This window comes from Suncus etruscus, chromosome 13, assembly GCF_024139225.1.
Source record: "Suncus etruscus isolate mSunEtr1 chromosome 13, mSunEtr1.pri.cur, whole genome shotgun sequence".
Lineage (NCBI taxonomy): Eukaryota > Metazoa > Chordata > Mammalia > Eulipotyphla > Soricidae > Suncus > Suncus etruscus.
In genome coordinates, this window is record NC_064860.1 from 15756270 (window position 1) to 15780197 (window position 23928).

General features: G+C 40.8%; 1 protein-coding gene and 1 pseudogene across 1 annotated transcript in view; one reads left to right on the forward strand and one right to left on the reverse strand.

Moving 5' to 3' along the window:
- Positions 1-23928, forward strand: part of RASA2 (RAS p21 protein activator 2) — a 101806-nt gene that overhangs the window by 19619 nt on the left and 58259 nt on the right. The window contains exons 2-4 of the mRNA XM_049785337.1: positions 3620-3737; positions 8145-8248; positions 14262-14356. Coding sequence (XP_049641294.1) covers positions 3620-3737; positions 8145-8248; positions 14262-14356 — 317 coding nt within the window. The remainder of the gene's footprint in view (positions 1-3619; positions 3738-8144; positions 8249-14261; positions 14357-23928) is intronic.
- Positions 867-3186, reverse strand: LOC126026263 (heterogeneous nuclear ribonucleoprotein A3-like; annotated as a pseudogene).

The following is a 23928-nucleotide window of genomic DNA, read 5'->3' on the forward strand; positions in this document are numbered from 1 at the left end:
ATTGAACCTGGGTCAGCCAGGTGCATGGCAAACACTCTACTTGCTGTGCTTATGAATATCCCACTAGAACTTTAAAATAGATTTACTGGCTTCTTTCATATTAGATCAGCAAATATTTGTCAAGTGTCTGCTGGCTGTCATTATGTTAGAACTTGCCTTGAAGGTCAACAAGTTCTCAGGCCAAAAGCTGGTTGGAGAGGGTTAAAGAACGCATGCAAGGTGATAAAAAAAATCACTGACAAAGACTCTGGTAAAGTTAAGCTGAGTTCTGAAATGAGAAATGGAGAAATATCAAGAGCCACTTGAGAGGAAAATTAATGCTAGTAGGTGGAAGAGGGATTTCTTGTGGAGACCAGTTCTTGGAGTAGACTGTGGCTGGGGTGGAGGAAGTGCTCTTTTTTGAAGTGAGAAGACAGTGTCCGCTAGAATTGCCAGCCCTTTTCTACAGAGTTCTTCTCTTCCTTCTCACCAGTTCCTTTTGACCAAGTTGGTCCATCTTTTTTTGTAATCACTTATTTTTTTCAGCCACACCCATTTGATGCTCAATGGTTACTCCTGGCTAAGTGCTCAGAAATTGCCCCTGGCTTGGGGGGCCATACGGGACGTCGGGGGATCTAACCGTGGTCCTTCCTTGGCTTGCAAGGCAGACACCTTACCTCTAGCGCCACCTCACTGGCTCCCCCCTTCTTTTTTTTTTTTGTTAATTTTTAATTGTAGTAACTTGATTTACGAAAGTGTTAATGTTTGTATTTTCAGCTGAATCACTGTCCCCAATGTGCCAAACACCCTCCACAACTTTGACTTCTTTCTGGAGCCTCCAATCCTTCTCCCTTTGTCTTCTCCACCACCCTCTTTGTTAATCTCAGTTCTTTTTTTTTTTTTTTTGAAAAGTTAAAAATTCCTTAATTTTTTTATTCCTGGTACCACTACCACAATTTACAGGGCAATATACCTGATGTAATGAAAAGAAAAAGAAAAAGACAAAGCTACAACAGATAAAAGACCTCAGGAATGTACATCTAATTGACACTACATTGCATTAATCAATAGCTGCACTTTTGCAAACTGTGGCTATGACAGTCCTGAACAAGAAGGGTTTCCTGTTTACGCTGCAGTAACTTTTCTGACTATGGATCATCGCTCCTTCTGTGGCAGATTTTTACAGTTCCTCTAATGGATTTGGGACGACTGTCTCAAAGTAACCTGCAGCTTTCCTGACAACTCCTGGCTCTCTCTCCTGCTAAGAACTGTAGCCCTTTGCTGTTGAGTTTTTAGAACCTTCTGCTACCATAGCCACCACTTCCACCACCAGATCCATAACCACCACCATATGGACTGCCCGAGCTTCTGCCACCAAAACTGCCCCCTTTCATGGGTCCATAATTTGATTGCTGTTGTCCACTGTAATTTCCAAAATCATTATAGTTGCCACCACCACCATAGTTACCACCACCAAAATTTCCTCCTTCGTTGTAACCATCATATCCTCCACCACCTTCGCCATATCCACCTCCTTGGTTTCCATATCCTGGTCCTCCACCACCATAGCCTCCTCTACTACTATAACCAGGACCTCCCACTATAGTTGCCACCATCACCACCAAATCCATTATATCCGCCATCACCATCTCCTTAACTACCTCTGCTGCCACCACCTCCACCACCATAGCCTCCTCTTCCACCAAAGTTTCCACCATGGCCAAAGTTTCGTCCACCACCTCCAGAATTGCCTTCACGACCCATAAAGTTGCCAGAGCCACCTCCACGACCTCTTTGAGATCCAGCAAACTGCATTTCTTGTTTAGCCCATTAATTAGCCCATTAATAGTGTGGTAGTTCTGAACAACAATTTTATCAACCGTGTCATGATCATCAAAAGTTACAAAAGCAAATCCTCTCTTTTTTCCACTCTGCCTGTCTTCCATAACTTCTATGGTTTCAATTTTGCCATACTTTTCAAAGTAGTCTCTCAAGTTATATTCCTCTGTGTCTTCTTTAATACCACCAACAAAAATTTTCTTCACTGTTAGATGGGCACCAGGCTTTACAGAATCCTCTCTAGAAACAGCTCTCTTTGGTTCCACTACTCGTCCATCAACCTTATGTGGTCGAGCACACATTGCTGCATCCACCTCTTCAACACATGAGTAAGTCACAAAACCAAAGCCTCTGGAACGGTTTTTCTGGGGGTCTCTCATCACCACACAATCTGTAAGTGTGCCCCATTTCTCAAAATGTTCTCTCAAACTATCATCTGTAGTTTCAAAACTCAAACCTCCGATATACAGTTTTCTCAACTGCTCTGGTTCCTTTGGACCATGGCCCTTTTCCCCCCAGCGGCGATGACAGCCAGAGTCAGACTGGGGGCGACCGGGCGGCGGTTTTACCTCGATTTTGTGTTAATCTCAGTTCTGTTGTCAGCTCAAGTATTTATTTTCAATGGATATTGTCGATTTTCTATTTCATTGCTTTTTATGAGTGCGAGCATTGGCAGTTTGCCTTCCCTCTGACTTTCTTTGTTTGACATGATACTCTGGTTCAATCCAACTTGTAGCAAAAGGCAGGATTTCGTTTTATAGCTGAGCAGTATTTCACTGGACATAGAAATGACAACTTTATTCACCAATCATTGAACATTTGGGTTATTTCCAGATCTTGGCTCTTGTAAATAGTGCTGCACTAAACATAGCTATGCATGCATGTTTTTTAATGAATGTTTTTGTGATCTTGTGGTTGATCCTAAGAAATGTGAATTACTGGATTGAATGGTAGTTCTGTTTGAGAAGTCTCTATACTGTGATTCAAAGAGGCTAAACCAGTAGAAGGCCCACCAAAAGAGAAGGAAGACTCCTTTTTCACTACATCCCTGAAACTTTGGTTGTTTCTGAGCTTTTCGTTACAGGGCATTCTTACTGGTGGTAGAGGTGTCTAGTCACTGCTTCTTTTTGGGTGGGGGCCATACCCAGGGCTAATGCCTGGCTCTATCTGTGCTCAGGGATCATTCCTGGCAGTGCTTGGGGAACTATCAGTGATTGAACTCATAATCATTTTTGCATAAGGCAAACATCTTACCCACTGTTACATCTCTTTGGCCCCGTCTGATCACTTCTTTATAAAAATTTTTTTTACTGACTTGCAAAGTGTAAGTAAGTGTTTGTGTTTTAGGGATCCAGTGTTATATGCCATGCTTATCACTAGTATCTGTCATCATAATTCTTTAGACCCTTTTAGTCTGCACCCCGTCTCTTCAGTAACCTCAATTCTGTAGTTAGACTGAGGGTTTGTTTTCATTGGATGTGGTCATTGATGCTTTTCCAATTGACTTATTTCTCACGTGACATCCTCCAGTTCCGTGTATTCTATAGCAAAAGACAAAATATTTTTATCTTTTCTAAGGATTGAATAATGTTCTGTGGTGTGCATATACAATATCTTCTTTGTCACCCTTCTCTCATCAGGGACTTGGGTTATTTTCAGATATTAACTATTGTGATAATTCTGCAAGGGAAATAAGTTTATATCCTTTCAAATTCATGTTTTTGTGTTTTGGTAATTTTTTTGTATGTGCTTGAAGCAACTGGTGATTATTTCACACGAATTTCAATATTTGTACTAATAGGTGAAGCGAAAAACTTACTGCCGTATCTTGGACCTAACAAAATGAGAGATTGCTTCTGTACCATAAATTTGGACCAAGAAGAAGTTTATCGTACACAAGTTGTTGAAAAATCTTTAAGGTTTGTAAAACATTTGACAAGTTATGATTTATATTGATAATAAATGTTACACAATTTTTAGACTAATTCGGAAGACTTTGATCATCCAAAATGATACTCTTCCTTTTACATTCTGAATTTATTTTTTTTTTAAGTTACCGAATCTCATGTCCTAAGTGAGCCTCAATGTGTCTGATTCCTTCTGACAATTGACAATTTGTCACCTGGCTCTTGCTTAATTTATGACCAAATTGTTCACTGTGTCCTAAGCTGCCTGGTCACTCTTGGCACTTTTCTGACCCTTCAAAAGCTGCTTTGACTTAATCAATTCTAGTCTATCAAACTGAGCAACCTTGTTTATGCCAAGGCCTTGCTGGATGTTATTTGTTGCCATATCTTACAAGAACAAGATAGACAGAGCTTGCTTTTATGTGGCTTTTCATGGCCTCAAAATGTGTTTTCCTCTTAATTACTTCTAATTCTCTCACTCGGCTTTCTGGGGTACGAGTGTATTTCACATGGCACTCTGCAGGCTTTTGAAGAAGCTATCAGGAACCTCAGCTTCTGCTCTCAGCTAAATTTTGTACATGTGAACCTTTGTGGAAATGCATAATTATCCTCTGCAGAATAAATTGCTATCATGTCTCTTCGTTTCTTTTCTCAGCTAAATTTTGTACATTTGTGTGAACCTTTGTGGAAGTACATAATTATTCTCTGAAGTATAAATTACCTCTTGGTTATTCAAGTTATCTAATGAAGTAAGAGTTTCTTGTAAGGACTGTCTCATCTTTTCAGAGTAGAGTAGCACATGGGGACATCACGATAAACCCTAGTTCATTAAGTCTTACTGTGCCACCTTGCCTTGTAATAGTGTTTGTGACATAATTCTCATGCAGAGAGCTGTGTTTGCAAGGAGGAATGTAGTCTGGCCTAGAAAAAAAGAGTTAAATCCAGGGCTGGGGTTGAATGTTACGACTCATGTCAATCATAAACTGTTTCAAATATTTATTGCGTAGTCTTTGTTAGCCATTTTTTCTATGCTTTTCTTTTTTCTCACCCACCTCTGAAGCGTTTTTCTTTTGTCTTCTTCAGTATGTATAATTTCAAATACCTATTAAGTTCTTTATAGGAAAAGCATGAATAAAGCTGAAAATATCTTAGTATACAAAACAAACAAACAACAAAAAAACCTTTTAGGGGGCCGGAGTGATAGTGCAGCAGTAGGGCATTTGCCTTGCACCTGGGTGACCCAGGACGGATCTTGGTTTGATCCCCGGCGTCCTATATGGTCCCCCAAGCCAGGAGCGATTTCTGGGCACGTAGCCAGGAGTAACCTCTGAGCATCACTGGATGTGGCCCAAAAACAAACAAACAAACAAATCCTTGAAGTACTATGCTTCACATCTTTAATTATAAACTACTTGTCCTTGTAGTGGAATTCTGGTGTTGTCTATGTGTTGTAAATTGAATCACTGAAGTGCTGTATAATTGATATAATAAAGTTAGAGGCAAATATCAAATTGAGTGTTTATAATTGAGTTTTAGTTATACAATGTACAACATCCTTCACCATTTCACATTTCCTGCCACCAATGCTTCCAGTTTCCCTCTTTCCCTTCCCCCTGCATGCCTCTTCGGTAGATAAACCCTTCTTCCCTTTTTTTCCTTTTAAACACTGTGATTTGGACTATTGTTTATTAAGGGAGTATCATGCATATCACTTTATCTCCTTTCAGCACTCAGTTCTTTTCCAGAGTGATTATTTTTTTTTTGGTTTTTGGGTCACACCCGGCAGTGCTCAGGGGTTACTTCTGGCTCCACATTCAGAAATTGCTCCTGGCAGGCACGGGGGGACCATATGGGATGCTGGGATTTGAACCAATGACCTTCTGCATGAAAGGCAAATGCCCTACATCCATGCTATCTCTCCGGCCCCGATCATTTTTAACTGTCATAATTACAGTGGTCCCTTCTCTGTCCTAACTGCACTCCCTTGCTATTTGTGGCAAGCTTCCAATCATGGACTGGTTCTTCTGGCCCTCTTCTATTGTCTTTGGATATTAATACCATACCATCTTTTTATAAATACCTCACATATGAGTATGATTATTCTATATCATTTATTATTGGTGTACATAGATTTCATATCACAATAGTTAGTGATACCTAAAACTAGTAATTATTTGAAATGTTAATACTGTGGCTGTTATTTGTAGCCTTATAAGTGAATAAAATCTACCAACTTGCTTTTTTTTATTTTTTTTGGTTTGGTTTTTGGGTCACACCCAGCAGTGCTCAAGGGTTACTCCTGGCTCTATGCTCAGAAATCGCCCCTGGCAGGTACAGGGGACCATATGGGATGCCAGGATTTGAACCACCATTCTTCTGCATGAAAGGCAAATGCCTTACCTCCATGCTATCTCTCCGGCCCCCCAACTTGCTTTTTTTAAAAAGAAAACAACAACTTGCTTTTCTATTATTTGTAGTGGTAAAGAAAATATGAACAATTTTCCTATTTAATTTTTTTCTTTAGGTTCACTGTGTTTTGAAGATACTTTAGGTTTAGTTGTGATTACCTTAGGTGATTTCATATAATTACAGTAGATCTAGCCCTACATTCGATTTTTGTTGAATCCTGTGTGCCTCCTAAAATTTTTCCTTATGAAACAGGGAAAGAGCATGTAATGTTAACCCTTTCTCACCTGCTTTTAAGTTCTTTTTCACCCTTGTGAATATTGTGATAAACTATGTTATGTGAAAGTCAGTGAATAACACTTGGATCTCCTATGGGTTTAGAACATCACGGTTTTTTAATCATCTTACCTGTATCAAGACCTTTCCTAAGACATAACTAGGCGTTCCGTTGGGAAACTGTAGCCCCTGAAGCTCTTTTTTGAATCATTTTAGGAAGAAGGTAATATTAAATAGTCACTGCTAGAGTCTGTTAATGCTTCTTTTCCCACACAAAGAATTTCCTCAGGAGTCATGCACAGTCATAGGTTGTGATAACTGAAAAATTGTGAGCTGTTTTCTGGGCAAGAGCAGAAACAACTTTTTTTTTTGTTTGTTTTGTTTTGTTTTGGGGCCACACCCGTTTGATGCTCAGGGGTTACTCCTGGCTAAGCGCTCAGAAATCGCTCCTGGCTTGGGGGGACCATATGGGACGCCGGGGATCGAACCGCGGTCCTTCCTTGGCTAGCGTTTGCAAGGCAGACACCTTACCTCTAGTGCCACCTCACCAGCCCCCAGAAACAACTTTTATAACTTTTTTACTTTGTATATTAGATTCTCTTTTAGTGTGCCGTTCTGGGAGAATGCATTTTATAAATGGAATTTATTTTTTTCAAAAATTAGGGTTTTGGGTCCCAACCTCTTAACTCTGCACTCAGGTATCACTCCTGACTAGGGTTGGGAAACCATTGTGCTGGGGATCCAACCTGGATGGACACTTGCATGCTCCCCATCCATTGTATTACTGTTCAGGCCCATATTAGTGGCATTTTAAAGTATCCATTTGTTCTTTAAGTATTCTCAGGAAAGAAGATACTACGTTTACTGGCATTTTAGAGATTTGTGTCTTTATAATATTTACTCATAATTTAAACTTATCTATCAAAATGACATTCTTTTTTTTTTTTTTTTTTTTTTTTTTTTGGTTTTTTTTGGGTCACACCTGGCAGTGCTCAGGGGTTATTCCTGGCTCCAGGCTCAGAAATTGCTCCTGGCAGGCACAGGGGACCATATGGGGCGCCGGGATTCGAACCGATGACCTCCTGCATGAAAGGCAAACGCCTTACCTCCATGCTATCTCTCCGGCCCCCAAAATGACATTCTTAAAATGAATTTATGAAAAATATCTGTTTCATGGAAATAAATATCAGCAACATGGGAGTAGGAAAAGATTTCACAGGATATTCAGGCTCGAGCCTGAATAGTACAAATGGATAGAATACTTGCCTTGCACACAGCCAACCCAATTCAACTTGCAGCATTCCAATGGTCCCCCTGAGCCATCAAGAATGACCTGCAAGTCTAGAGGCAGGAATAACCCTTGAGCATCACTGGATGTGGTCCAAAAACAAACAAAATGATTTCATAGGATGTTCCAAAGCAGTAATCAATTATAAAAGAGGAAAGTTAATAAACTGGATTTGAAACTTAAGAGCTGTCTGTTCTTCAGTAGACACTGTCAGAAATTGAAATGATAAGCTAGAATTGGGACAGTATATTCTGTCAAAGGACTTGTATCCAGAGTTTATGTAAAACAACACTATTAGAAGAAAGTCTTAAAATAATGTGGAGACGGCCCAAACATATTTCACAAAAGACCATAATTATGGTCGCAAAACATGGAAAAATTTACTTAAAATTATGTCATTTGAGAACACTGTTGAATTTAAATTTAATGAATTTTTCATTTTTCTCTAGCCCATTTTTCAATGAAGAATTTTACTTTGAAATTCCAAGAACTTTCCAGTATTTGTCATTCTATGTTTTTGATAAGAATGTTTTACAAAGAGACCTTCGTATAGGTATGTACTATTCATAATTTTCTTTGAACACAATGTGAGTATATGTATATATCGTTTTCCTCTATTAGCTGTTGAAAACAGTGGATAATGATACATGTTTAACAGACTCCATATTCCTTAGTGGATCTGATTTTTAATTTGAATGCTTTGCTTGTATGTAACATGTCTTCAAGGGAATATATTTCAGTATTGTGTGTTTCAGTGGTAGCCTAATAAATCCCTCTTTGTAAGGCTCATTATCACTTGCTTCTCAGTTTTGTGGGTTTTTGTTTGTTTGTTTGTTTGTTTTTTGGGTTACACCCGGCAGCGCTCATCGGTTACTCCTGGCTCTACATTCAGAAATTGCTCCTGGCAGTCTCAGGGGACCATATGGGATGCTGGGATTCGAGCCACCATCCTTCTGCATGCAAGGCAAACATCTTACCTCCATGCTATCTCTCCAGCCCCAGCAGTTTATTTTTTTAAGATCTAGATTTCTAGTTGAATATGATACTTCCAGGTCATGGACGGACTATCAAAGATCTCTTTTCATTTAGTAAATTGGCAACTATTGTTGTGTGCTTCAAAAAACATTTTTGTTTTATTTTTGTGTTGGGGCCACACCGAGCTATGCTCAGGGCTTACTCCTGGATCTGGGCTCAGGGATCACTTTTTTTTTTTTTTTTTTGTGGTTTTTGGGTCACACCCGGCAGTGCTCAGGGGTTACTCCTGGCTCCATGCTCAGAAATTGCTCCTGGCAGGCACGGGGGACCATATGGGACGCCGGGATTCGAACCGATGACCTTCTGCATGAAAGGCAAACGCCTTACCTCCATGCTATCTCTCCGGCCCCTCAGGGATCACTTTTGATGAAGCTTGGGGTGGTATGTGGTGCTAGGGATTGTACCTGGGCCAATTAATTGCATGAAAGGCAAGTACCTTTCCTGCTGAACCATCCATCTCTTTTTGGTCCCATGTTTTTTGTTTTTGTCTTGAGTTGTCTGTGGGCAACAGATGTGGGCAAGGTAAGGTGACCACATATACAATGACTTCTGTAGACTTTGCAGTGCAATCTTTGTTTTTATACAGTTGAGGTATGTAGTTTGCATATATAATCCTCTCCTTTTTTGTGTCCTGACTTACCATCTTAGGTTCTCCTTTCTTAATTGACATATGCTCAAGTCTCCTTACAATTCAAATAATTACAAGCTTTGACTTTATTTTCTTAACTACTATCTCATTTATTTCTTCGTTTGCTTTCAAATTCCTTAACAAATTCTATACTTTTGGGGGCCAGAGTGGTGGCGCAAGTGATAAGGCCTTTGCCTTGCATGTGCTAACCTAGGACGGGCATGGTTCGATCTCCTGGTGTTCCATATGGTCCCCCAAGCCAGGAGTGATATCTGAGCGCATAGCCAGGAGTAACTTTTGAGAGTCATCAGGTATGACCCAAACCCCCCCCCCCAAATTCTATACTTTTCTGCACATAATTTTTCTTATATAAGTCCATTATCGGGCTTCTCTGTTGTTTTGATAAACTGTTTTAGAATACTTCCAAAAGTACATCCTTTAAACCAAATTACCCTTTAAAACAGTCCCAGGACATAGTCTGCAGCGTGAAAAGACCAGATAAAGAAAGGTGGGAAGAATTCACTGATGTAGCCGCACACTCTCCAGCAAGAGGACAAGTGTAGCTTTAGCTTTATCCATAGGAGTAGGGGCCACTTTTGGTTTTTTTTTTGCAGAGTGGCAGACTTTTTTTTTTCTTTTTTATCAGTGATTGTCCTGTTTCCACCTTATTCTTGTTGCTAGGGTAATACTCAGAAAGCTTGCACCATTAGAGATGCTGCCAGGAGATGGGAAGCCTCTGTGTATCCCAAAAGTATTTCATTACTGATTGTGCACCCCTAAGTGGATAGAAGTGAAGATAGGAATATAAATTGAGGCCTGTTTTAGCATGGAGGTAAGGCGTTTGCCTTTCATGCAGGTCATTGGTTCTAATCCCGACATTCCATATGGTCCCCCGTACCTGCCAGGAGCAATTTCTGAGCATGGAGCCAGGAGTAACCCCTGAGTGCTGCTGGGTATGATCCAAAAACAAAACAAAACAAACAAACGAACAAAAGAACTCAGGATTTATTTCTGGCAGTGTTTGGGGGAACATATGCTGTTGGGATTGAACCTGGGTCAGCTGTGAAAGACAGATACCTTACCCACTGTACTGAGTCTCCAGCCGTTGGGGCCTAGTTTTTGATGATGAGACTAGTTTTTTCTGATCCCTACCAGAGAACTTTGATTTTATCCTATGGATTATATATTGATCCCTAAACTGTGGGTTTTAAAAGATTTACATATAATTATATTTGCAACACATACTTTGGTAGGTTAACAACTTCCTGGGGTCTATAACAATACCTTTCAAACTACAAATTCAGTGTTGATAGGTTGCATATTTAAGTATATGTTTATATGTAACTATATAATTAACTGTATGAAACATTTTTTAAAGCACATATACCTACACTTTAAATATATAATCTGGGGCTGGAGAGATAGCACAGCAGTAGGGTGTTAGCCTTGCACGTGGCCAACTCAGGACAGACCTGAGTTTGATTGCCGGCATCCCACATGGTCCCCCGAGCTTGCCAGGAGTGATTTCTGAGCATAGCGCCAGGAATAAGCCCCAAGCCCACTGGGTGTTGCCCAAAACCCTAAATAAATAAATAAATAAATAAATAAATAAATAAATAAATAAATAAATGTTAAAAAATAAATATGTGGGCCAGAGAGATAGCACAGCAGTAGGACATTTACCTTGCATGCAGAAGGATCGTAGTTCAAATCCCGGCATCCCATATGGTCCCACGAGCCTGCCAGGAGCGATTTCTGAGCGTAGATCCAGGAGTAGATCCAGATCTTGAGCGCTGCTGGGTATGATCCAAAAACCAAAAATAAATAAATAAATATGTAATCTATACTTTATGGTTTGGGTTAGGAGGAGATCAGAGACAGAGGGACCAATAAGAAGGCTATTATCAAATAAAATTAATAATAGAGTACCAACAGTGGAAATGTAGATGAGGGAGTGTGCTCTGGTAGTAGCTTCACATTGGAGTTAGGGTCTAGGAATAAGGGCAGTAACACAAAGAATGGAAATAGTTAAAAATGCTTTGGTTAAGAGGGTGAAGAGAGAGCACAGGTTAAGACGCTCTCCTGCATGTAATTGACCCCGTTTCAACTCCCGGCATCCCATATAGTCTCATGAATACAGCCAAGTCTGGCCAGAAATGAACAAACAGAAATCTTACTCTTTTAAGCTGGAGTGGATAAGATGCTTGCTTTGCATACAACCAACTGGGGTCAATCCCTGGCATCCCATATATGGTCCCTAAAGTACTGCCAGAAGTGATTCCTGAGTGCAGAGCCAGAAGTAAATTGCAAACATTGCCAAATGTGATCCAAAAAATTAAAAAAATTAATTTAAAAAAGCCTTTTGTTCGTGTAGCTGTCACTTACTAAAAGAAACATAACAGAAGCATTTTGAGAGAGCTAGAATGAAAAGAGGAAGACTGGTTTCAAACTTGAGGAGCATCTTATTTTGGTGGTCACCTTGGTTGACTGTGGTTTGGTCTACTTCCCCATCCCTTTTCCTCCTACAAAAGGAAGAGGCATTAGTTTTTCCTGGGGAAAATAGTCCTGGGCATAGGTAAGAAGGGATGTAGAGAAAATGAGACTTTAGTGGGAAATGAGGATCTTCTTAAGAAGCTGAGAAGAGTCACAGGTGTAGGGCAGAAGTCAAGATCTTTAAGTGTTCACCACTAGAGAGAGGATGAGTAGAATAAGGGCTGGAGAGAGGCTGACTCTTGACATTGTTGCTTTAATTGGCAGTTACCTCTTTTCCCCTCCTTTTCCTTCATTGTTACAGTGACTGGAGTCAGTAACATTTGATTTTAGTGTATATACAGTTGTGCTGACTGGGGGTCAGATTCCTTTTTGTTGCCTTGCTTACTCAGACATGCTTGGTTGAGGTGTTATGTGGAATCACAGGATGATTTGTGATCATATGTTCTCCATGGACTTGTCCCTAGACCCCCAACTACTTTTTAAGAAAAGGTTTATAATTTGGATGGGGCATACTCAGCAGTGCTCAGGAGTTACTCCTGGCTCTATACTTAGAAATCACTTGGCGGGGCCGGAGAGATAGCATTTGCCTTGCATGCTGAAGGTCGATGGTTTAAATCCTGTTATCCCATATGGTCCCCTGAGCCTGCCAGGAGCGATTTCTGAGCACAGAGCCAGGAGTAACCCCTGAAGCTGCCAGGTGTGACCCCAAAAAACAAACAAACAAAAAAAAGAAATCACTCTTGGCAGGCTCTGGGGATTATATGTGATGCCAGGAATCGAACCTGAGTTGGCCAAGTGGGCCGCATGCAACGGAAGTGCCTTCTCTGCTGTGTTATCACTCAGACTTCAGTTTTGCTTTTATGTATGATATCAAAGTCTTTGTACATTTCTTGGTTATAATTTAAATTCAGGCTTTGATTTCTAAAAGTCATCTTTTTTATTTTCAATATAGAATTTATGGTAGTATTTTAAATAAAAAAATTATTCAATAGTCATACTGGAAAACAAATCACTTGATACAAGAATTTTCCTTAGTTGAGTCATATTAAAATGTTCTACATTTAGGGGCCGGAGAGACAGCATGGAGGTAAGGTGTTTGCCTTTCATGCAGAAGGACGGTGGTTCGAATCCCGGCATCCCATAGGGTCCCCTGTGCCTGCCAGGGATGATTTCTGAGCAAGAACCAGGAGTAACCTCTGAGCGCTGCCAGGTGTGACCCAAAAACCAAAAAAAAAAAAAAAAAAGAAAGAAAAATTTCTACATTTAGTGGGAATATTCTTAGGCATAGGAATAATTATTACAGTAAACGTGGTACTTACCTGTGCTTTAAATTTACCAAAAATAAGGTATTTAAAAGGAAAATTCATATTTGATTAAAAAAAGGCAAATTATTTTCAGCATTGTTTATGTTCTTGGTTGAAGCTTTCATGTAGAATCTTGGAGTAAATTGTCACTTACATGCAAAACTTTGCCTACTTAAAATTGAATTGAGGAAGGAAATGATTTGTATCAACATGGCAAAGGCTTCTTTATAATAGGAACATTTTTGTTTCTTCCTCTCCTACTACTTTGTTCATTGTACTGTATCTTTTCACGGAGAGGTAGAAACTCTGTAGGGAACTGCCTTGATTTCTATTTCTTTTTACTTCCCCCTCTGACTGTATGAGTTGAAACAATATAATGAAGTATTATTTACAGTGTCTTGATAAAGAGCAAATTTAAATAAAATTATTGTCTTAATCTCCCATGATCTTCAGGTCTTTTTTTCAGTTTTATTAGTGATTTATGGTATTGTTTTTCTTTTTCTCTTAATTGGAACCATAAGCTCATTAAATGCAAATATATCTGCTCAGACAGAACATTTTATTTACTCATAGTGTTAAAGGATTAAGAGGATTAGTTTGCACTATTCTTGTTAATTGCTTTTTAAGTCTGGATAAAAATGTGAATCTTAGTATTTTTTTTGGGGGGGGGGCCACACCCGGCAGTGCTCAGGGGTCACTCCTGGCTGTCTGCTCAGAAATAGCTCCTGGCAGGCACGGGGGACCATATGGACATCGGGATTCGAACCACCTTTGGTCCTGGATCGGCTGCTTGCAAGGCAAATGCCACTGTGCTTTCTCTCCGGGCCCAGAATCTGAGTATTTTCTAAAAAATTTCAGTTGTGTGTAAATAAAACTTGTTGTTTTTTTTCTAATTTCTTGATTTAAAATAACCTCAAGAAGGATCTCTGTAGGCCCAAGGGAATTGGAACGTTTTCCTTCTTGAAATTATAGAAAAATAAAAAAATAAGTGATAGAAACTGCATTTTTGAATATCAATAGGTAATCGCTTCAAGATACTTTTAGTGCATTACACATAACAGTTCTAATAATTTAATAAAATGTTTTTTTTACATTATTTTCTATAGGAAAAGTAGCCATCAAAAAAGAAGACTTATGTAATCACAGTGGCAAAGAAACTTGGTTTTCACTACAACCTGTTGACTCCAATTCAGAGGTTCAGGTAAATATTAAGGTTTTTTTTTTTTTTTTTTTTTTGGTTTTTGGCTTACACCCGGCAGTGCTCAGGGGTTACTCCTGGCTGTCTGCTCAGAAATAGCTCCTGGCAGGCATGGGGGGACCATATGGGCCACCGGGATTCGAACCAACCACCTTTGGTCCTGGATCGGCTGCTTGCAAGGCAAACACCGCTGTGCTATCTCTCCAAGCCCAGTACAAAATTCTTAATGTACTTATCTCATTTGGTCCTCAGGTAGGTAAAGAGTATTATCTCCATTTACAAATAAGAAAAATGGGTTCATGGAGGTTAAATAACATCTCCCAAATTAGGGAACTACTAAGTTTTGATTTCTTAAAGATCATGTCTGACTCCAGATCTCAAATTATCAATTAGGTGATCACTTAGGGCAGTGATCAGTGATTTTGAGCCCGAGTGCCCAAACTGCCGCACAATGTCTGGTCTTCCCAATGGTCAGTCCGGCCCTGTTGCCAGGTGAGCTGCAAAGCAGACACCGGCATACTCGCCTCCCACCACGCTGCATATGTTAATTGCAGACCCCTTCCCGAGTGCCAGCTGCAAGGCCTTTGTGTGCCACCGCTGGCACGCGTGGCCATCAAGGACTTACGGAATCCCTTAGTATATGGAACAAGAGTCTACTCAGATTAGCTGGGAAAGAGGAGGGGGCTTTATGATGTGTGAGGAAATTCTGCTATGGCAACTATGAGCAGAAAACTGTAAGGCTGTATGAGGAGTTGCAGACTTGGGGTCAGGTTCTTAGAGAAATAGATCTTAGGCCCTCGACAATGCTCAGAGGGCTGGAGTGCATATTTCCCACATGGGTGACCCCCTGAATGCTGCCAGGAGTGACCCTGAGGTATGTGTACCTCTGGATGTGTTCCAAAAAGGGACAACACAAAAAGCTACAAAATAAAACAATGTATGTACTTCTTATAGTACAAATTGTCTTAGAAAAGATTTCATAAAATATCGGGTAGATAGTTTGTATTAGGTTGGAGATTTCATAAAATAGTTGATTTGCATTTGGAATCAGGTGAATGATTATTTTCTCCGTAACATATAGTTTGAGGGGCCAGAGAGATGCAACAGTGGATAGACTGCTTGCTTTGCATTCGATTGACTGTATTCTATCTTTAACATCCCATTTGGGGAGCTGGGAAGGTGGCGCTAGAGGTAAAGTGTCTGCCTTACAAGCGCTAGCCAAGGAACGGACCGCGGTTCGATCCCCCGGCGTCCCATATGGTCCCCCCAAGCCAGGGGCGATTTCTGAGCACATAGCCAGGAGTAACCCCTGAGCGTCAAACGGGTGTGGCCCAAAAACCAAAAAAAAAAAGAAAACAAAAAACATTCCATTTGGGCCTCCAAGCACTATCAGGACTGATTCCTGAGTGCAGAGGTGTGGTCCCAAAACAAAAAGAATGAAATTTGAGGGGACTAAAGAGATCATACGGGATTTAGGCACATGAGTGCCCCTTCCTAGCACTGCATATGTTTCTCCAAGCACCACCAGTAGTAGATCCCTGAGCACAGAGCCAGGAGTAAGCTCTGAGCACTACCAATTATAGCTACTCCACCTCCTCCCCCAAAGAAAAGGGTGGGCCTAATTCAATACAGCAGAAGACATCCTAAGAGACACATAATGGAAACTGAGACCCATTGATCCATCTCTCTGTACTCATGTGTCCGTTAAATGTAAATAAGTTGATTTTTTTCTTTCCTTTTTAAATTGCCAAATGAATAGTTGATGCTTTATTTGGTCTCATTACAACTTCATTTGGCAAAATGAAAGGTCAAGAAAAAAACATTCAGGGCCAGAGCAGTCGTGCAAGCGGTAGGGCGTCTGCCTTGCACACGCTAACCTAGGACAGACATGGTTCGATCCCCCAGCATCCCATATGGTCCCCCAAGCCAGGAGTGATTTCTGAGCGCATAGCCAGGAGTAACCCTGAACGTCACCAGGTGTAGCCCAAAAACCGAAAAAAAGAAAAACATTCAATCTACTAATGAGATCTTGTATTCTGCTTGTTTGCCTAATGAGACTTGTGTGTCTGACTTCTGCTTCTCTGTAAACCTGCAACTGAGAAAATGGCCACATCAGCTTTTGAAACTTCATGATTATTTAGCTGCTCACTCTCTTAAGGTCTGACTCATTTCTTTTCCACAGTTTAGGGCAATAATTTGACCAGATTTGGGGGAGCTGTCTCCCACAGTCTAATCTGGTATGATTGAGGATGAAGTCACTGTCAGTCATTCATCTAGGTCAGGACTCTGATCTTGCAGAAAGGTATTTAGATGAAAGAAATGATTACTATCTCTTCTGTACGTGGGGAAATATTTGAGTTCCTAGCTCTGCCACTTACTGCATTTGTCCACCAAGATTCACTGACTTATTGTTGTCTGCAGATAGATTCTCATCTGTGAAATGAAAACCTCAGTGTATCAAATTCTCTTCACTTCTGTAATTACTGTGTAGAAACATTCTTCCCCCAGATGAAAATTCTAGTAGTATAGTAAGGTGAGTCTCACACCAAAGCCTTTGAAAATTTTTAAGAATTGTTTTATCTTGGGGGCCGAAGAGATAGCATGGAGGTAAGGCGTTTGCCTTGCATGCAGAAGGTCAGTGCCGGCATCCCATATGGTCCCCTGAGCCTGCCAGGAGTGATTTCTGAACATAGAGCCAGGAGTAACCCCTGAGTTGTTTTATCTTAAATTGTTTCCCAGTTGCTTTACTATTACTATATATGTATGTATAGTTTGTTTTTTATTTGGGGTCACACCCAAGGATGCTCAGAGGTTACTCCTGGCTATGCGCTCAGAAATCACTCCTGACTTGGGGAACCATATGGGATGCTGGGGATTGAATCTAGGTCTGTCCTGGGTCAGCACGTGCAAGGCAAATTCCATACCACTGTGCTATTGGCCTGGCCCTACTGTAATATTTTAACCATTTTTAGTTGAAGCCATTCATAGCGTTATCGCTAATATTCACAAGTTAACTTTTTGTTTAGTTTTGTTTTTTTGGTCACTCCCGGCAGCGCTCAGGGGTTCTTCCTGGCTCTATGCTCAGAAATCGCTCCTGGCAGGCTCAGGAGTCCATATGGGATGCCGAGATTTGAACCACCATCCTTCTGCATGCAAGGCAAATAAATGCCTTACCTCCATGCTATCTCTCCGGCCCCACAAGTCCACTTTTATACATTTAGGTGGGTTGTTTTTTACCCTGTAGTGGACCTTGTTCTTCTTAACCTGCTCTAACTTGACCTCAGACCCTTCAGCAGATTGAGTATGAATACCATTGGTTTTCTTGTTCCCCATGTCTCTTGGGCCTCCTCTCACAGAGTTCATTGACAGTTTATGCTTTTAGAAGTCTTTCTACATTCTACTTTTTGTTCCAGGCCTTCTATCCTATTTCATTTGGATTCCTTTTTTCTTCTTTGCTGTGCACGTGAAATGACCATGATTATGCTTCTTCCTATAAATCATCCTCTGACTTCATTGATCTGGAGCCCTACTCTTAGCTCCTGGAATTTATCACTCACTTATGGTTTTTTCCCTTATTTTCTAGATGGTATGGTAAAAAGGCATGGCTTTTCACAAGAGCAATTAAACCAGATATCTGCAGAAGTTGGTGTTCATTTGACTAAGAGTGTTTGCCTTACACAATTTAATACAAGCAGTAAAGCCAGCTGTACTGTCAGTCATGTCCTTTTGATATTAATTATTTAGGTTAATAAGTCTTTACCAACAAGCTTATCTTGAATTTCTGGATTGTGCCAGAAATGACAGATTTTTAAAAAGTAATATAGCCTCTGACATACCTATTCAAACAAGCATTTTTTCCCTCAGGGCCGGAGAGATAACATGGAGGTAGGTCATTTGCCTTGCATGCAAAGGACAGTGGTTTGAATCCCGGCATCCCATATGGTCCCCGAGCCTGCCAGGAGCAATTTCTGAGCATAGAGCCAGGAGTAACCCCTGAGCGCTGCCAGGTGTGACCCCAAAAACCAAAAAAAAAAAAAAAAAAAAAAGATTTTTAGTGTATTGTGATAAAAACCAATAAAATGATTTTCATCTATTATTTATATTGTGAAAATATTTTTTTTTTTGGTTTTTGGGCCACACCCTGTGACGCTCAGGGGTTACTCCTGGCTATGCGCTCAGAAGTTGCTCCTGGCTTCTTGGGGGACCATATGGGACGCCGGGGGATCGAACCGCGGTCCGTCCTAGGCTAGCGCAGGCAAGGCAGGCACCTTACCTCCAGTGCCACCACCCGGCCCCATGAAAATATTTTTTTAAAAATATGTGACTAGGGGCCGGGTGGTGGCGCTGGAGGTAAGGTGCCTGCCTTGCCTGCGCTAGCCTAGGACGGACCGCGGTTCGATCCCCCGGCGTCCCATATGGTCCCCCAAGAAGCCAGGAGCAACTTCTGAGCGCATAGCCAGGAGTAACCCCTGAGCGTCACAGGGTGTGGCCCAAAAACCAAAAAAAAAAAAAAAAAATGTGACTAAGGCTAGAGAGATAGAGTGAATAGGGTACTTACCTTGCACATCAACCTGGGTTTAATCCCTAGTATCCCATATGGTCCCCCAAGAGTGCCATTAGTGATTCCTGAGTCAGGAGTAAGCCTTGAGCACCGTCAAGTGTACTCCCTCAAAAGAATACACTGAGGGGCTGGAGAGATAGCATGGAGGTAAGGCATTTGCCTTTCATGCAGAAGTTCATCGGTTCGAATCCCGGCTTCCCATATGGTCCCCCAAGCCTGCCAGGAGCGATTTCTGAGCGTGGAGCCAGGAGTAACCCCTGAGAACTGCTGGGTGTGACCCAAAAACCAAAAAAAAAAGAATACACTGAATATAAAATCACATTTCCATGTGAAGTTTTAAAGTAATTAAAACATAATGAACATAAAATACCGTCTTTGAACAATATTTGGATAATATGTTCTTAAATTGATGTGATGTGATTTCATATAACATAGCCAGGGCTAATTAAATGAAAAAGGAGGGGCCAGAGAAATGTCAAGAAAAACATTCAGGGGCCAGAGCAGTGGCACAAGTGGTAGGGCGTCTGCCTTGCATGCGCTAACTAGGAGGGACCTCAATTCGATCCCTGGCATCCCATATAGTCCCCCAATTCAGGAGCAATTTCTGAGCGCATAGCCAGGAGTAACCCCTGAGCATCACTGGGTGTGGCCCAAAAACCAAAAAAAAAAAAAGTGTAGACTATAGTTTCAGCAATCTAATCCTCTAATATATTCTGACCTATATAAAAGTTATCAGTTAATCATTGAACCTTCCTTAGGAGACTGAATAACTAGCACACATTTGTAGACCAAATCACAGCACACATAACTTATCTACAGTTTCTTTGTCAGAATTTTATTGTTAGTCACTTGAGTGTAGATATCTCTTTCTCTTCTAGCCATCTTAAAGATATTCCCTTTCAGAGTCAGAGCAGTGGAGCTAGAGGAAAGGCATCTGCCTGCAAGCGCTAGCCTAGGATGGACCGCAGTTCAATTCCCCGGTGTCCCATATGGTACCCCCAAGCCAGAAGCGATTTCTGAGCGCATAGCCAGGAGTAACCCCTGAGTGTCAGTGGGTGTGCCTCCAAAACAAAACAAACAAACAAAAAAAGATATTCCCTTTCATTTCTGTTTTCAGCACTTTTGTTATATTTTGACTGCATCTGGGCTTCCTTACATCAGTCCTTCTGGGGTGTTTCCAGGTCTGTTTCTTCTGGAGCCCCAGTCTCCTTACTAGTCAAGCACTTTTCCACATCTCATATCACTTACACTTACTCCCACTCAGTACCTCACTGTAGGTGTTTTTCCCAGCCAGTTTCTAGCCAGCCCAGAACTATTGACTCTTTTGCTATTAAATATACTTTCATTTTAGCTTTTTATTTTTCATTTAAAATTTTCATTCATTTTGGGGCAAGAGTGATAACACAGTGGGAAGGGCGTTTGCCTTGCATGTGACCGACCAGGGTTCAATCTTCAGCATCCCATGTGGTCCCTGAGCCTGCCAGGAATGGTGATTTCTGAGTGCAGAGCTAGTACTAACCCCTGTGTGCTGCTGGGAGTGACCAAAAACAAAAAATAATTTTTTTTTGTTTTCTAGCTATTTGCTGGATTTTTCATTTATCTGAAGGGGGGGATAGTTGACAGTTTTGTTTTTCCATGCCAGGAATTGAAACTAGGATCTCAGATGCAAGGTATATACTTTACCACTGAGATACACCCTTAGCTCCCTACCATTTGTCTGCCACAATAGGCAATTGTGTCCCCCAGTCCCTGCGGTGTAAGGGGTTGCTGGGACAGTTTAGGGGAGTAGAAGTAGCTGGGGCAGTGGTGGCACTTCCTGTTTTGTTGCTTAAAAGAAAGAATAGATTTTCAGGTAGTTTTCTAAGGGCTAAATTAAGTTTGGGAGCGTCAGTCTTAGCTACTGTTTTGACCCATCAATTTGCTCTAGCAGCCACATCTCCTGTAAACCTATTTTTGCTAAAACTTTCTCTATTTGTTTGTATCCACGACATACTCTTTTTCTTTTCTCTTCTACCTTTATTTAAACACTGATTTGCAAAGTTAATCATAATATACTTGGCTTTCAACCTTCCATTTATCAATCCTGCCACAAGCATGACTTTCCTTCCACCAATCATCCCCAGTTGTGTTCTCTCTCCCCTTAGCAGGCACAAAATAATTTATTTGATATTGCTTGTTACAATACAATAGCAAAATTAAAAAAAATTAGTTCAGTTACAGAAACTTTGTGAAAGTTGGTATATCTCACAATGGTGTTATTAGCCATTGGCTGAGGGTTTATTGAGTTATTTGATGTTGGTTGAACCTTAAACTTTAGATGAGTAAATAGCAAATCTATGAAAGTCTCTCAGCTAAAGGTATACAACTTCCTTCGTTGTTTTGGCCTAAATGCATACATATGCATATGTGTACATGTGTGTATATTCTTTTACAAATTGATGTACACCATATTTGAGAACTGGTTCTTCTGCTAAGTATTGTGGTCATAGTCATATTATGTGTCTAAGATAGTGTTTTGTATTTTAGAAATAATTCCCTTAATTTTACTCAGTGCTTTTTAATTTTAGTTCCACCTTAGTAATAGTACCAGTCTGTCTACCTGTTCTTTCCCCACTCTTTCTAACCAGGTTAATACACAAGTATGTTATTGTTGACTAATAACAAAAGAATGTTCTATTTGGGGCTGGAGAGGTAGCATGGAGGTAAGGCATTTGCCTTTCATGCAGAAGGACAGTGGTTTGAATCCTGGCATCCCATATGGTCCCCTGTGCCTGCCAGGGTCAATTTCTGACCCAACCCCCCCCCCCCAAAAAAAATAATAATAATAATAAAAGAATGTTCTATTTAACAGCCATTAGGTGTAATAAACATACTATGTAGTCTTTGACTTAATGGTAATGATCCTGGTAGTTTAACATCAAATATCTTTTTCTTTTTTTTTTTGGTTTTTGGGCCACACCCTGTGATGCTCAGGGGTTACTCCTGGCTGTCTGCTCAGAAATAGCTCCTGGCAGGCACGGGGGACCATATGGGACACCGGGATTCGAACCAACCACCTTTGGTCCTAGATCGGCTGCTTGCAAGGCAAACGCCGCTGTGCTATCTCTCCGGGCCCACATCAAATATCTTATATCTAGGCTTGACTTGATACAATTCTGTGATTTTAGTTTTACATCAGATTGATAAACATTTTTCTTTTTTGGGGGGGAGGTGGGGTCACACCTGGCATTGCTCAGGGTGTATTCCTGGCTCTACACTCAGAAATCGCTCCTGGCAGGCTTGGGGGAACCCTATGGAATGCCAGGATTCGAACCACTGTCCTTCTGCATGCAAGGCAAACACCTTGCCTCCATGCTATCCCTCTTTTTCTAATGTTTTTGATTGTTTTAGAATTAGAACAATCCCTAGACATTGTATGACAGATTTTAGAAGTGCTGTTAGCCTATAATTACTATCAGACATCATAAATAAAATGGTAAAATTGCTTTAAGCTTCGGTTTTAGACTCTGGGTTCAATGGGCTGGAAATTGGAGCACATATTTTACATGCAGGAGACCTGAGTTCAAACCTTACATGGTTCTTGTGTACCTGCAGAATCTCCCCCAAATAAAAAATACAACTGGAAAAAGGTAGGCAGTCTTCTTTGGACTGGGAAGAGAATATAGTGGGTCTGTCACTTGCCTTGCATATGACTTAGCTAGATTTCATCTCTGGTACCACATATAGTCTCTCAAACACTGCCAGGAGTGACCCCTCAGCATGCTGGGTATAGTATATGTGAGCAGGAGAGGGAGAGGAGAGAGAGAGGAGAGTGGGGGAGGGTGAGAGAGAAAGAGAAAGGAAGGAGAAAGGGAAGAAGGGAGGGAAGGAAGGAGGGAGGGAGGGAGGGAGAGAAATCACTCCTGGTGATGTTTGAGACTATGTGGGCTGCTGGAGATCAAACCTACATAGGCCGTATGCAAGGCAAGTGCCTTACCTGCAGTACTATTTCTCCACCTCGGAATTCCTTTGTATTTTATGTCTATAGATTCCTAGCCACTCCTAACACTGTAGATAGCCCATGATTAGTTACTGTAAAAGAAGTGATAAACGAGATCTAACTAACTTTAACTTACTTTTACTGTTTCAGAATTGTACAATTTCTTTGGCTTAATGTTACTTTTCTTATCGATGGGTTTATCTGGGTTAAGCACTCTTAACATTTTATGATTTGTTCTTTCAAATTTTTCTAAAATATAAATATGAATATTTTCACTTATGATAATTGAGATACATAAGTGTTTGTTGATTTAAGCTTAAAATTGCTAATTTGAATACCTTCTTTGATATATTTGCTTCTTTGGAAATTTTGTTCTAGGGGCCGGAAAGATAGCACAGCGGTAGGGCTTTTGCCTTGCACACAGCCGACCTGGGACAGACCTGGGTTCGATTCCTGGAATCCCATATGGTCCCCTGTGCCTGCCAGGCGCATTTTCTGAGCACAGAGCCAGGAGTACCTCTTGAGCACTTCTTTGTGTGATCCAAAATCAAAACAAAATTTTGTTCTATATTGATATTAGTCAACTTAAATTTAACAAGTTTAGATCGTGTTAGTGGGAACAAAAATATGTGCTAAAGATCACCAATATTTAGTACATAGTTGTTACGGGTACCATTTTTAATACATAAAAATGCATACCCTTGTCAAAAATAGATGATTCAGGGGCCGGAGAGATAGCATGGAGGTAAGGCCTTTCATGCAGAAGATCATTGGTTTGAATCCCGGCATCCCATATGGTCACCCGAGCTTGCCAGGAGTGATTCTGAGCGTGGAGCCAGGAGTAATCCCTGAGCGCTGCCAGGTGTGACCCCAAAACAAAACAAAAAAAGAGATGACTCCCCTGAGTGGAGTTCCTCAGAGAGGTACATATGTGGGACAAAAAGAGAAATAGTAAAGGAGCAGCAAGGCCCAAAGGCAACGAAAACTGGAGAGTTGGTCTACGTTGTTCAGCTTATCTGGGGTAAAGGGAAAAAG